General features: G+C 42.7%; 2 protein-coding genes across 2 annotated transcripts in view; one reads left to right on the top strand and one right to left on the bottom strand.

Annotated features, from left to right (window-relative positions):
• The window catches only part of CISD3 (CDGSH iron sulfur domain 3), a 293,184-nt gene that overhangs the window by 237,339 nt on the left and 40,769 nt on the right, over positions 1 to 15,076 (bottom strand). The window lies entirely within an intron of this gene.
• NAGLU (N-acetyl-alpha-glucosaminidase) lies at positions 2,338 to 13,145 on the top strand. The gene is made up of 6 exons (XM_083376281.1): positions 2,338 to 2,893; positions 6,986 to 7,133; positions 7,218 to 7,364; positions 8,357 to 8,442; positions 9,259 to 9,515; positions 11,158 to 13,145. Exons 1-6 carry the CDS (start codon positions 2,460 to 2,462, stop codon positions 12,372 to 12,374), a joined length of 2,289 nt encoding a protein of 762 aa, XP_083232407.1. The 5' UTR covers positions 2,338 to 2,459; the 3' UTR covers positions 12,375 to 13,145.

Here is a 15,076-nt window from a genome sequence, read left to right as displayed (position 1 = left end):
TGACCTATAAAGCCCTAAATGGCTTGTGTCCGGGATATCTGAGGGAACACCTGCTGCCAGCATCAAGCTCCCTTCGTCCAGTGCGCTCCCACAGGGAGGGTCTTCTCAGGGTGCCACCGGTAAGAGATTGCCGGCGGACACCCAGGGATAGGGCCTTTTCGGTGGGGGCGCCAGCCCTTTGGAACCAGCTGCCAGTGGAGCTTAGGACTGCCCCCGACCTCCGTTCATTCCGCCGGGACCTGAAGACCTGGCTCTTCAAGCTCTCTGGCCCAGGCTGAGAATTTTAATTTTAATTTTAACTGGGGTTTTATTTGTTCAGGGACGAATATAATTTTTTAAATTGTTTTTAACTTTTGTATTTTTGTTTTTAATCACCCTGTAAACCTCCCTGAGTCCTTCGGGAAAGGGCGGCATATAAATGTAATAAATAAATAAAATAAATAAATAAAAGCAACCTAGAAGTAAGGAGAAATTTCCTGTCAATGAGAACAATAAATCAGTGGAACAGCTTGCCTTCAGAAATTGTGAATGCTCCATCACTGGGGACTTAAAAAGACTGGACAGCTGTTTGTCTGAAATGAATCTCCTGCTTGAGCAGTGGGATGGAATAGAAGACCTCCAAGGTCCCTTTCAGTTTTGTTATTTTATTATTATTTTGGTTTATTCTTAGTCTGGATACCTTTTTGGGATGACACCTATTGTGCTTTCATGGTTAAGGATTTTTCTAACCCAACATTTTATGCTCTACTTTTCCGGTTCTGCCTTTCATATATTATAGGATATAGTATTCAAAAAGTCCTTAGAATTATTTGCATTTGTATGAAGAAAATGTGATTCTATTATCTGCTTAGATGAAGTATATATGATTATTATGTATACTTCCACACTTCTAATAATTATGTCCTTAATTAATGGAGATGTTAGTCTATTTTGGTTGTTTATCCCCTCTAAGCTTTTAAAACCCTATGTGGTGTTATCCACATAGTGTTTTTAAAGTGTATCTGAAATAGAACTAGAAATGAATCTTTCTTTTTTGAGAAAAATAGAGCGTCATTGAAGTGTTCATTTTTTGTTTTAAATTGAACACCAATAGGTTATAGTATGTTCTACACTAAGAATATCCATAGGTAGAGACTGTTTTAGTTGAGTGATATAGAACATAAATTATGTTTCTTGAACACAGAATGTAGCAGTACCTATGTGCATGAATACATGATAAAGAAATAACACTAAGATTAATTCCTAAAGACCAGAAGTAACAACTTCTAAAGCTTCACAGTCAGGCAATTTCTACCACCGAACCTACTGCCATTACTAGAAATTACTAGGTGGATAACCTGTTTGTTTGTTTGATATCTCTCACTTCTTATGTTTGAAAAACATTTAGCAGCACCTGACCCTAAAGGAGAGGAATGACCTTGAGCTCTTCATGGAACAACCAGTGTATCAGTTGAAGCAGCCTCTTCACGAGAACAGTTTTCTGCATAGTTCACATGTTCTACAGTATTGTTATCTTTATAAATAGCTTTTTTTTAGTTCTTTTGTTATCATTGCATGAACCTGGAGCTTAAAATTCTATAATTAACCCATGGGGGGAGAAAGGGAACTCAAATAACTGGGTGGTGAAAAGACTACTAGAGATAAATCCCAAAGCAGCCAGAAAGTGGTATAGGACAAAGCATTCTTGTAAGTTGTTCATACCAGCTTTTTCATCTTGTGGAATGGAATCTTTTCTATGAATATCTTTTCATCATCTTTCAGCAATTCCATGACTCTATTTCAGAATATTTGCTTAGGTCTCAAGCAATAATTGCTATGGAGTTGTCTAATAAAATAATCAGAAGGGGGAAAAGAGAAGTGGGGGCAAGTGTAACATTGAACTTGTGCCAAACTTGCAATTTTAACGTCCAATCTCATTTTGTCAAGATTTTTCATGACTGAAGAAAAACAATTTAAGAATGTTTAGGAGCCATTCTCTTGATCTAAAATGAGTTTTTTTAAAAAAATTCTTAAATGCCTATGTGATAACGAGAGACTGGTTACTCAAAAGCAAGAAAAGCACTTGATGTAAATTCAGACTTCGGATTTTCGATTTTAGGAAGCTTCTAAAAACAGGCTAGAGAGCCACTTACTCGTGGATGTTTTAATCTGCTTTTCTGTCCTTTGTAGCGGGCAGAATTAAATTAACCTTGGGATACCTTTCGATTTTACGTTTCTATGGCTTCCATTGAAAATTGTACTCTCCACTTCTGCTTTAACACAACTGTAGAACGCGGAAGAACCAACGATGGTTGGGATCTTCCCACCTCAGCAGCGGCTCCCGTGATCGTCGTAGAGGCGTGGTAAGGAAAGCAATTGGCCAAAAGGGACCTGCGGCAGCCATTGCCCGGCGTGCGCACGCGAGAGAGATCGTTCCCCGGAACTTTCTGCATTGTAGCTTCCGGTCAGAGTCCCTTTCTATGGCGCCTTCGCGGTTGCGGTTGCTGTTGCTTTGGTCGGCCGTAGAGGCTATATGGGCTGCTGCTAATTCCCGGCCTTTGTGGCAATGGGAGGCCATTGCTCGTTTGCAGCCGGAGGCGGAAGATGTTCGTCAGGCAACAGCGGTGCGGGAACTCTTGGAGCGGCTTCTGGGCTCGAAGGCAGCTTCTGCCTTCGCTGTGTCCGTGAACCGGTCTTTGGCCGAGCCTGGCGGTCTCGACACCTACCGGCTGACCTCGGTGGTGCCGGGCACGATAAATGTCTCTGGCTCTAGCGGAGTGGCCGCCGCCTCGGGGATCTACCATTACTTGAAGGACTTCTGCGGCTGCCACGTGTCCTGGTCTGGGACGCAGCTCCGACTGCCGGAGAGTTTGCCCCCTGTCTCCGCAGAGATTATCGTCACCAGCCCCAACAGGTGATTCGACAATGGAAGAGTAGGAAAGCAAAGGATCCCCTAACTAACCTCTATATGCGAAGCAGGAGTTATATCCGGCTTCCCCTATGAAAATATAGGAAGGCACTTTTAAAGGCGGGCCCGGAAAGCCAAGGTCCGCTTCAGATAAATTCATCAATCTGCCATTTGACCGAAACTTTTGAGTCTGAATCATTAGGTGCTGAAATGAAATTCGCAGAATGTTTGACATCAAAGTTGTGTCTGTCCCAGCTTTATTGCCCAATAGTTGTTTAAGGCAAAGTTTTTCTCTTCAAGTCTCAAGCCTGTCTGTACAGGTAGTCCTTGACTTACAACCGTATGTTTAGTGACTGTTCCGAAGTTACAACAACACTGAAAAAAATGATCTAATGACTTTTCCACCCTTTTGACTGCTCCACGATCACATGATTTAAAATTTGGATGCTTGGCAACTGGCATGTATCTATGACTGTTGCAGTTTCCCAAGATTATGTCACCATCTTTTGCAGCCTGACAGTCATTGGGGAAGGCAGATTCACTTGAACAACCTTGTTACTAACTTAATAACTGCGGTGATTCAATTAACTATGGCAAGAAAGGCGTAAAATAGGGCAAAACTCATTTAACAACTATCTTGCTTAGCAATAGAAATTTTGGGCTCAATTGTCATAAATTGAGGACTACCTGAAGTATAGAAGTCACTGCCTTAGCACACACAATTAATGATCATTCGGTCTCTGAGTATGTAATTCAGTTAAGTCATGGGTGTCAAACTTGCGATGTCACGTGACATGTTGTGACGTAACTTTTTTCCTATTGCCGGCAATGGGTTGGGCGTGGTTTTGGCGTGATGCATCCAGCCTGCGGGCCGGCAGTTTGACACCCCTGAGTTAAGCCCTTTTCCAGTTGAGAGTGAGCTGAAATAATTTTTCAAGTACAGTATGAAGTGTTATCTCCCAAAGAACTTAAGTCATGCAGGTAGTCCTCAACATACAGCCATTCATTTATGACCAAAGGTACAACAGCACTGAAAAAAGTGACTTATGACCAGTTTTCACACGACTGTTGCAGCATCCCCGTAGTCATGTGACCCAAATTTGGGCATTGTCACCAGGTTATATGATCACCATTTGTAACCTTTCTGACAAGCTAAGTAAACCACCGCATCATTCACTTAACAACTGCAATGATTTGCTTAACTGTAACAAAAGAAAGGTCATAAAATGGGGCAGAAGTCACTTAACAACTGCTTTGCTTAGCAGTGGAAATTTTGGACTCAGTTGTGGCTGTAACTTGAGGACTATTGTCATTTTTATTTTACTGTGGAAAAGCCATGTTTCCTAGGTCCCACTGGGTGGCAGCATTCAAGAGAATGGACTTAAGAGAGTGCTCCCTTTATCTAATCTAGTGGAATGGGCAAATACTCTTAGGAAGGGGTGGTAGCCTGGCTGTAAAGGTGGTGAGTAGCACCATGAATTATACACCGAAAGAAACTGGTGGCCAGTGTAGCCCATGCAGCAAAGCTGTAACATAAGGAAACTGAGATATGCCCACTGTTGTGAGAGCTGCAACAAGTTGCACCAGTTGTAACTTAGCGTGGTCTTCAAGGGAAGCCCCATGTAGAACATGTTGCAGTAATCCAATTGGAAGTGACCTGAGCAGTGGTGGTGAAACTTTTGGAGGCCAAGTGCCCAAACTGCAACCCAAAACCCACTTACGTATCGCCAGATACTGGGTGGGCGTGGCCCGCTGGGTGGGCATGGCTACAGTGGTCATGGCAGATGGTGGGCGTGGCCAGCTCAATGTGGTTCCTGGGGAAAGATGCCTGTGGGGACTGGGCAGGGGGTCTCTGGTGGGTGGGGCAGTGGGCAGGAGGATGTCTTGCTCAGCTGATGGCTTGGGGGGAAGGGGGCAGTTACACCCCCTCCCAAACGCTGCTATCTCACAAAAGCAGGATGAAAACTCCAAAAAGCGGCAAGGAAAAAAAGTTAAAACAGAAGAGTGTCTCGTTATGGTTTTCTTCCCTAGGGGGGTGGGGAGGCATGAGGGGAGGAGGAGAGTGGGGAGGGACTGTGCTGGGATCGGGGCACCTTGTGCCTTCCGCTGCCTGCCTCCGCTCTTCTGCTGCAGATGCCACGGCTCCACTTGCCTGCTCATACACGGCGATGCGCATGGGGCTGCTGCCTCGCTTTCCGTACCATGCTGGGACTGGGCTGGACTGGGTTTGAACCCTCCTCACGGCTTCTTCCCCTGTGGTCATCAGGAGTGCCACCCCACCTACCGCTTGTCCCAGGGCAGCTGCTGCCATCCTGCGCTCTCCATCCCGTCGCCGGGCATGCCGGGATGCCTCCCTTCAGGCTCCGTCAGCCTCTCCTCCACCTCCAGGCTGGGGCTGGTCAGATTCCCCCTGTGGGCAGCCCTGCACCCATCCCCGGCCAGCCCTCCTCCATCCTCATGCTCCTGTGGGCAGACCACGGCTTACTGAGCCGGGCGGCACCTCTCCCTGCATGCGTCCTCAGGCGGAGGAGCTGGGTAGCCACAGCTCTCGCTCCCCTCTGGCCTTCATCTGCCTGGGGCCTGAGCTCGGCGCGCCCAGCTGGCCAATGACGGGCTGGAGAGCGCAGGATGGTGGCAGGTGCCCCGGGATGAGCGGTAGGTGGGGTGGGTGCTCCCAATGTCCGCGGGGGAAGAAGTGGCGAGGAGGCTCCGTGCCCAGCCCCGGCACGGCATGGAAAGCAAGGTAGCAGCCCCACGTGCATCCAACCCAACGCTCGCAGAGTGCCATTCTCCTGCCCAGACCCAAATCTTGCCGAGCCCCGGTCCGGTTCCTTATGTCCACCCAGCTTGTTCTGTGGCCTCATGGCAGCGGCACTGGGCAGGAGGCAGCAAAAGGCCAATGCTGCTGCAATGCAGCTCAGCTGAAAGCAGCTGTGGAACAAGTGGGTCAGGTTTCTCCCCCACCCGCTGCACGGATTGCCCTGCAATTGCTGCCGTTTCCTCCCCACCTGCCGCACGGATCTCCCTGTTGCTGTCGCCGTTTCTCCCCCACACGGATCACGCTGTCGTTGCAGCCTGGAGAGTGCCAAAACTCGCAAGTCCGGGGCGCTGGAGTTTCCTGGTGTAGCTGTGCTAAGCCATGCCGCCAGGCTTCCCAGTGGCCAGGAGAAGGGAGATCGTGGCAAGAGCAATCTTTTCCCCCATTCCCTCCCTGGCTCTTGAGCTTGTCTCAATACCTTTCTCTGCTGCTTCTGGCTTTTCACCTCTCCCCGCCCAGATCTTGCAGCTGCTCCGACTCCCGGTACAGAGAAAGAAAGCGAAAGCGCTGGTGCACATGGAGAGGGGGAGGGGAGCACAGCCTGGGCCCGCCTCCCTCTGGGGCGATGGCACGCGTGCCCACAGGGACAGCTCTGCATGCCACCAGTGGCACGCGTGCCATAGGTTCGCCACCACGGGACCAAAGCATGAACGATCCCAAGCCAGATAGCAGTCCATGAGATAAGCTTTGTGTGAATTGTTAAAAGTGCCACTTAATTCTCCTTTACTGATTTGAGAGATCTCAAGGTGCCCTCCCTTTTATGATGATCAAAGTATAATACATAGTCCTTGACCTATGAGGATTTATGAACACAATTGAACCCATAATTTATGTTGCTAAGTGAAAAATTTGTCAGCTAAGATTGGCTAGGTATTATTTACTTGTAGTCAGTTCTTCCCAAATTATAATTTTTAATGTGATAGAAGAGAGAATTTATTACTCCGTGGTGGCGCAATGGTTAGAATGTAGATTGCAGGCTAATTCTGCTTACCGTTAGCAGTTCAATTCTCACCAGCTCAGGGTTGGCTGAGCCTTCCATCTTTCTGAGGTCGGTAAATGAGGACCCAAATTGTTGGGGGCAATATGCTGATTCTGTAAAGAGGGCTGTAAAGCATTGTGAAGTGGTATATATAAGTGCTATTGCTATTAACGATGACAGTCATGCAAGTGTGATACATAGAATAAAAATTTTATAATTAAAGATTAAAAATGTATGAAGAATAATTTCATTAAGTACATTGAATTTATTGTTTATGCATTTATTGTATTTTTCTCCTTAGGTTCCGCTTCTATCAAAATGTCTGCACTTACAGCTATTCCTTTGTGTGGTGGAACTGGGACCGCTGGGAACAGGAGATTGACTGGATGGCTCTCCATGGAATTAACATGGCACTGGCATTCACTGGGCAGGAAGCCATATGGCAACGAGTATGTGTTAAGCATATTATTAACAATATTTAAACCCAGGATCTTCTCCAGAGCAACTGTCATGCTCTACTATTGTTTTTATAGGTGTATTTGTCGCTGGGTCTAAAGCAATCAGAAATTGATGAGTACTTCACTGGCCCTGCTTTCTTAGCTTGGAACCGGATGGGGAATTTGCACACTTGGGCGGGACCATTGCCCTTCTCCTGGCATCAGAAAAAGCTAAAGTTGCAGGTACCTAGGCTGGCTGATATGGAAAGTGTAGTACTGGTTTCTGGCAGTAGGGTGCCTTCTGTCTTCCTGTCATATTTTCCTTCATACCTTTTGTGGTAAACTATAGTAGACAAATTTGAGCTTAGCATTATATCTGCCCCACTGAGTTTTAAAGCGGTAAATGGACCAGGTAATTTAACACTGTGTTTTTTAGTCTTATGTTTCAGGAAAAGATTGGTGGAGATGTTCATAGTGTTATAATGCAGGGGGAAATGTGGTGTACAGCACCTGGACTTTCTGAAAATTACAATCCTGCATTTGTCTGGCAAGAGCCTTTCCTAGTATTATTTTAAAAGTCACAAGGATGTCCATTCTTTTTATTAAAGATACTAAAATTAACAGTAATATTATCCTGGTAAACTGAGCATAACCAGTCTCATAGTTTGTGAAATAAGATTCAGGAGCATTTTTGGTATTTGTAATATAGCATTCTTACTCTTTCTCCTCTAAACTCACATTGGCTTACTTAGGGATTGAGTCTTGCATTGTACCATCACAGTTATTATAGACAATAATGACTTGTCTGTGACCGTCAAGCATCACAAGTGATCAAAAATGTGTTCCCAACCAGCATGCTAGGTTTATCAGCTGATTTAATACATCAGGGTTATTTGCAATTTATTTCTCTTTTTTGAGGATGTTATGGGAGCTTTTATAATGAATTGCAGGCCAACATTATTGAAAATTCTGGAAATGAAGAATAGAGTGAATTAAATAGTCTTTTAGTTCTATTTATTTTCTGTTTGTTTATTTATTTGTGTCTCACCTTTATTACAAACCACAAGTCTGAGTAAAACAGGATATGATAAATCTCATATCATATTGGCCCACAGAATGCACAGCTCTTTCCAGAAATGGGCCTTCTTCTGGACCAATTTTATGTGTGTTGTGAGGCACAGTGTGGATTACGCTGTGGCTTTGCTTCATTGCTCCTAACTCTTTTACTTTCCCAGTACAGAATTCTAGAGAGAATGAGGTCTCTGGGTATGTTGACAGTGCTTCCTGCCTTCTCTGGGCATATCCCTCAAGGCATTCTAAGGTAAATGAACAAAATGAGTTGGGTCGAGCATATAAGAAACTGCCTCATACCAGGATAGACTGTTTTCCATCTGACCAAATTTTGTCAGCATCAGTGCTTCCCAACCTTGGCAATTTTAAGATGTATGGAGTTCGAGTCCAGAATTCTGCAAGGCCATACTTTTTAAAGTTGCCAAGGTTAACAAATACTGATCTATAGTCTTTTTTTAAAAAACAATTACATCAGTCCCTAGCCAGTGTGGACATTGGCCTTATAAAGCTGGAAGGCATACATTTGGAAAGACTGGCCTAAACTCACTGGCAGCAGACCCCAAGATTTTCAGATTTCCTGGAAAGGAAACTTAGGGCTCTTTTTTATGGAAAGGATGTAGTTGTCCACCAAGCAGTGGTTATGCTGGTCTTTCTCCAAGGGATGAATGACAGGCTGGCCCAAAAAGCAATGACCTAGATTAGAGGATGTTGGACTTTGGGGAGTATTCATGTGAAGGCCAGTGCTAAAATAAGACAGAACTCTTTGGAGGAAAATTCAGAATGTATTAATTCTGAGAAGTGCTTTGAACCCAAGCAGAATATATTTTCCTTTATTATTAATCAGACCTCTTAACATCTGGGTACAAAAGGTCAATAGAGAAGACACAAGAGGGACATGTGATCTTGAGTGTATTTCTTGTTTTGAATTTTTTTAAACATTCTAGATTCCTGCCATAATAATCATTGAGTATTCTCTTTGCTTGAGTCTAAATCTTTTTGTAGAAACTTAGTGAATTTGGAGTTGACTTTGTAATCTGTTTCACAATGTTTTTTCCCCCCATGTTAGGGTATTTCCACAGGTCAATGCCACACAACTGGGGAACTGGAGCCATTTTGATTGCACCTATTCATGTGCTTACCTCTTATCACCTGAAGACCCCATGTTTCAGGTCATAGGGACCCTCTTTTTAAAGGAGATTATCAAAGAATTTGGTACAGATCATGTATACAGTGCTGACACCTTCAATGAGATGCGTCCACTTTCATCAAATACCACCTACCTCTCCAAGGTCAGCACCGCTGTCTTCCGCTCCATGAATGGAGGTATGAAGTGTCAGGGCCTCCTTTTCTCCCTATTGTTTCTCCCTATCTATCTCTGCTCATCTTTAGTCCTATTTTTTTTCTTTATTTATCTCTGCTGATCTTTAGCCCTTTAACACATTATCTTTACCTCATTTAGCCATGTGTATTGCAAAGATAATAGTAAGAGTGGCATGGTGGCCCAGAGGTGAAGGTTGAAAGTTCAATCCTAGATAGTGGCAGATGTTTCTCTCCTAGGGTGCAAGGAAAAAAATATCTGCTGTGACTCCTGCATGGCGTCAGGAAGAGTTCTCACCTTCATCCATTTGCCCCAACTCCACCAAATTATGGGATTACAGAGTCATAAAAAGGGAATTTATATTGCAAGGATAATAGTAGAGCCTCTTCAAAATTTCAGATGCTGAATTAATATCCATAAAGGCTGTGGAAAGTCAGAGGGTTTTTTTTAATAATGTACTAAAACATTTATAAATAACCTTTTCTCCCATAAGGAGCCCGCTTGCAGTTCATAATAAGAAGAAATATCCCATCAGTTTCATTAAAGCAGTTACCGACCAAGTTTGCAAATAAACTATTAAAAATCTGATGAAATAAAAAAGAATTTCCTTAAAAGTTATAAGCTTCTTCCACTCCTGGGGTGCTGCTATAAAGAAAGTCCTGTCTCACATTAGCAGCAGACACACCTTCCTTGATGATTAACGGCAAAATTTCTGTAATTTCCATGTGGGGTAAGATGGTCCTTTTCTTGCTGAAGGGCAAATAAACACATCACGTGAGTGTTTTTGTCCAGCTACCTATAATATGAATCATATGTCGGGATTTATATTTACTTATTCAAAAGCGGGCATTATTCTTGTTTCTTGTTGCTGAAATTTTATGAACTTTGTATCTTTTCTTTAAATTATTTGTGTGCGTGAGTGTGTGTGTGTGTGTGTGTGTGTAGAATTGCTACTTTGTTGCCTTGGAATAAGATATCTTCATATGTTCACCTATTGCTCAGAGATATTATTCTGCATAATTTTGAGTCAGAAATGAAGTACAGCATGAAAAAATATACCAACTCTGATCAAAGGAATTTAGAGTTTATTTAGGGTACTTTTTAAAAAATATAAATTTAAAGTCCTGTTCTTTTGCATGCAATTGAGGGTATTCATTGAATTTCATGTTTGTATTTTTTTTAATATCTATATCAGAAAGTTAACCAAGAGATATGATTTGTCCAAGGCCATGCAGTAATCTGGCTGAATAGAGATATCAATCAAGTTTTCATCAGCTCCAGTCTATCCATAGCACCACACTAACTCGCCTATTTTGTTTACACCTAGTAGATTTATAGCTATAGGTTTTCAGGTTATGATTAATTTTATTGCTGTGATTGCCGGATCTGTAACAAAAAACTTAGAACCAGAAACATTTTCTTCCAAGAGAAATCCAGGGCAGAAAATATAAATAACTTTAGGTAAATAAATGAAAAGCATACAGTATGCTAACAGTATTACAGGCTTGTCAACAGAAAGAAACCGAACCTATATTATTACTATTATTATCAAGAAATAAACTGAATAAGAAATAAATAGAGCACAGAATAAAAGTAATGGTTCCGAATTTGTCTTTTTCCCTTCTTTGACTGTGCCTGTCCTCATAGTTGACCCCCATGCCATATGGCTGATGCAAGGTTGGCTTTTCCAACACCAGAGAGACTTCTGGCAACCTGCTCAAGTTAAAGCCCTTCTTCGCGGTGTACCTATAGGCAGGATGGTGGTGCTGGACCTCTTCGCTGAATCTAAGCCTGTCTACCTCTGGACTGAGTCCTTCTATGGGCAGCCTTTCATTTGGTGCATGCTTCACAACTTTGGTGGGAACCACGGCCTTTTTGGCATGGTGGAGAGCATCAACCAAGGCCCTTTTGAAGCCAGACGTTTTCTCAACTCTACTATGATTGGCATTGGCCTCACCCCTGAAGGTATTGAACAAAATGATGTGATATATGAACTCATAACAGATTTAGGCTGGCTCAAGGAGCCAATAAATCTACAAGAGTGGGTTGCCACATACAGTAAAGAGCGCTACGGTGTCAAGAACATGCAAGTGATAAAGGCCTGGCAACTGCTATTCCAGAGTGTCTACAATTGCTCGGGGCCTTGTGTAAATCACAACCACAGCCCCCTTGTCCACCGTCCTTCTTTTCGGATGAACACAGAGGTCTGGTACCGTCAGAGTGATGTCTATGAAGCCTGGCAGCTGTTTCAAAATACTTCTGGTGAATTGGGCAACAGCAGCACCTTCTGCTATGACCTCGTGGATGTGGTTCGTCAGGTTCTGCAACAGCTAGTGAGTGATTACTACTTGGAAATCAAACAGGCTTTTCAGAAACGTGTGCTGTCACAACTCCTGGTTACTGGTGGTGTTCTAATTTATGACCTTCTTCCAGAACTGGACACACTTCTCTCCAGTGACAGACGTTTTTTGCTGGGAGGATGGCTGGAAGCTGCCCACAAAATGGCCACCAGCAAAAAGGAGGAACAGTTGTATGACTTCAATGCACGCAACCAATTAACTCTTTGGGGACCTGATGGCAACATTTTGGACTATGCCAACAAGCAACTAGCAGGGCTGATGCTAGACTATTACAGAATGCGCTGGAAGTTTTTCATTATCACTTTGGTGAAATGCCTCAATTCTGGAACACCTTTTCACCAGGATCAATTTAACCAAGCTGTCATGAAAGTAGAAAAGAGATTTATCTACAATGAAAAACAGTATCCATCAAAACCCATTGGCAATACAGTAGAGATAGCTACAAAGATATATCTTAAATATTACCCCTCTGCCATGAAATACAGTCACTTGATGCCAGTGTGATGGAGACACTCTTTTCTTGGTATAACTTTTTGGCTCATCGATTCCAGCTTTGTACTTGTATTGGTTTACTGAGTCAAAGCTCACTCTGGTTTTTTTAATAGAGGTCCTAATATCCAAATAGAACTGGAACTATATGAGAGAAAAGGCCTAGTTTTTAGAAAAAGATACATCAGGCTATGTGCAAAATCGTGGAAGTAATAATTTTATTGAATAATTGAATATGGTTTGTAATTATTGGCAAAAATTCAGCATATGATCTTAGAGTAAAGGTAAAGGTTTCTCCTGTCCAGTCATGTCAGACTCTGGGTGGTGCTCATTTTTGTTTCTTAGCCGAGGGAGCCAGCATGGTCCAAAGACATTTCCATATCATGTGGCTGGCATGACTATATGCCAAAGTGCACAGAACGCTGTTACCTTCCCACCAAAGTGGTACCTATTTATCTACCTGCATTTGCATGCTTTTGAACGGCTAGGTGGGCATGTAATAGGAGTTCATCCTGTTGTGTGACATTTGGATGTTGAACTTGGGCAGTGAGCTTTTCAGCTGACAAACTCAGTGTCTTTAACTGCTGAGCCAACTTAGAGGTACCTGCCTTTGTTATTCAAATACTCCAGCATGGTTCCAATTAAGTTGAAAAGTGTGTTGACTGTATTAGCAGAAATGAGTGCTATTGATTTATATAGATCATCACAAATCCGTATTTGGCTCCTCTATATCCCTATTCAGCCTTCTTCCTTTCTGTAGATCAGGGGTGTCAAACTCGATTTCATTGAGGGCCGCATCAGCATTGAGGTTGCCTTCAAGGGGCCGGGTGGGTATGGCCAGGGTGGGCGTGGCCTACTGGGTGGTCGTGGCTAGAGTGCGTATGGCCTACTGGGTGGGCATGGCCAGCTCTACATCATTCGCATCAAGGGTGCCTATGGGGGCCTGGGCAGGAGTGGGACAGATCTGAGGGTCTCTGGCAGAAGGAGGGTCTCTGGGCCAAGACAGTGGGGGGGTCATTCCCTCACTTTTTCCAGGATGGCTTCGTGGGCCACATGAAACCATTTCGCGGGCCAGATCCGGCCCCCGGGCCTTGTGTTTGACATGTCTGCTGTAGATCATTCTATACAACTGATACCAGTGTAATTTTGCTCTTCTGAGAAAGTTTCTATAGAGGAAATTGGTCTTGATTTCTGCAGGACCTCCACAGGCAATATATTAGTTTTGTTGAAAATTCAGTATAATGAAAAGTCACCAAACAAAAAAAACTATACAGAAATATGTTTTTATATTATAGCTATAATAACAAAAAGGAAAGATGCATACTGATTCCAGTGTTTGCTGATCATTCATGTGTTGGTTTGTAGGAAAATCCTAACCCGGCTAGGATTATCCTTCCAAATGCCCTTCCAAAGTGATTAAGAACAGCTTGGAATGCAGAGTAAGGGATTCAACTAATGTTCTCATTTCACACGCATGGGTTTGGCTTATAAAGAACTTTGAGATGAACCAACGTTGCCTCTTCATGGATTTGGAAATAATTTTAAGCTATTCCCATTAGCTGCCTTCCAAGTATATAGGTCCACAATTCCCATTATCTTCTCATTATGGGGCATATGATAATTACATGGTCTAATTAATCTATTGGAAAAGACTAATTCATCTAGTTAAGTCAATATCCTCAAACCTCTTCTTAGCCCATGTGTTTATTATTTTCTTCTGGTCATAGTGCCTTGCTCTTCCTGAGTTACAAAGTTATATTTATACCCATCCAGATTCATATACATCATAAAGTCTAATCTAATGATTTCTGGGTTTCATTATTGTACAGATGTGCCCTCTTGTGGTCAAAGTGGGGCAAAATGAAAACTGTATTTCAAAGGATATGTACCATAGTAAGGCTGTCGAACCCTTCTATTTGAAGTTTAAAAGATGCAGTACATCTTTTTCTGTAGTCACTTAGTTGTCCTTTTCTTCCGTAAGTACAATCTCAGAAAAAGAAATGTTTGGTTTAAGAAGCTGCAGACACATAACAATAAACCTTAAAGCGTTTTTCTGGCTTCAAAAAATTAGAAATATATCTAGTTTAAATAAGCATAATCAGCATCTTAATCCAAGACTTTTGGAGAAGGGTTAAAGCTTAGTCATAAAACATATACTTTTCAAGCTAAATTTCTCATATCAATCTCTGGTACTTCAAATATGAATTTGTCACAAATCCAAGGAACACCAGTAATTAGAATATACATTGTTTAATACTCTAATAGGTGGTTTCCTATATAAGTACTGTTTTGTAATTTGCAATATTCCCCAGCTTTTAAAAATTGATTTTTGAATAAGTACTGTTTTCTGTCTTCACAACCTACATAAATTGCCAGATTGGCTTCAATAATGGAGAACTCTGGGACAGGTTATCACTAGCACCTGTGTAGTTGCTTAGAAAGCTTACAAAGACATGCAAGCTTTCTTAAGAGAGGCTCTTTAGTTGTTTCAATAATGAGGCAAAGCTGGAAATAAATTGTTTTCATATAGGTAGTGTAATAAAGTACCCATAGCATCTGCCACAACTAAAAAATAAGGTGCAAAAAGCCATAGCATCAATACCTTCTAGCAAATGTATGAAGTATGGAGCACAATATTCTGAATGTAGAAGTGGTGATAAGTATTGTTTTTAAGGCTAACTAGGGAGTGAGTAAGGCTAGGGAGTTAATGGAGAATT

The sequence above is a fragment of the Vipera ursinii genome (genome assembly GCF_947247035.1).
Source record: "Vipera ursinii genome assembly, chromosome: Z".
Taxonomy (NCBI): domain Eukaryota; kingdom Metazoa; phylum Chordata; class Lepidosauria; order Squamata; family Viperidae; genus Vipera; species Vipera ursinii.
This window is presented reverse-complemented; position numbering and strand designations above follow the sequence as displayed.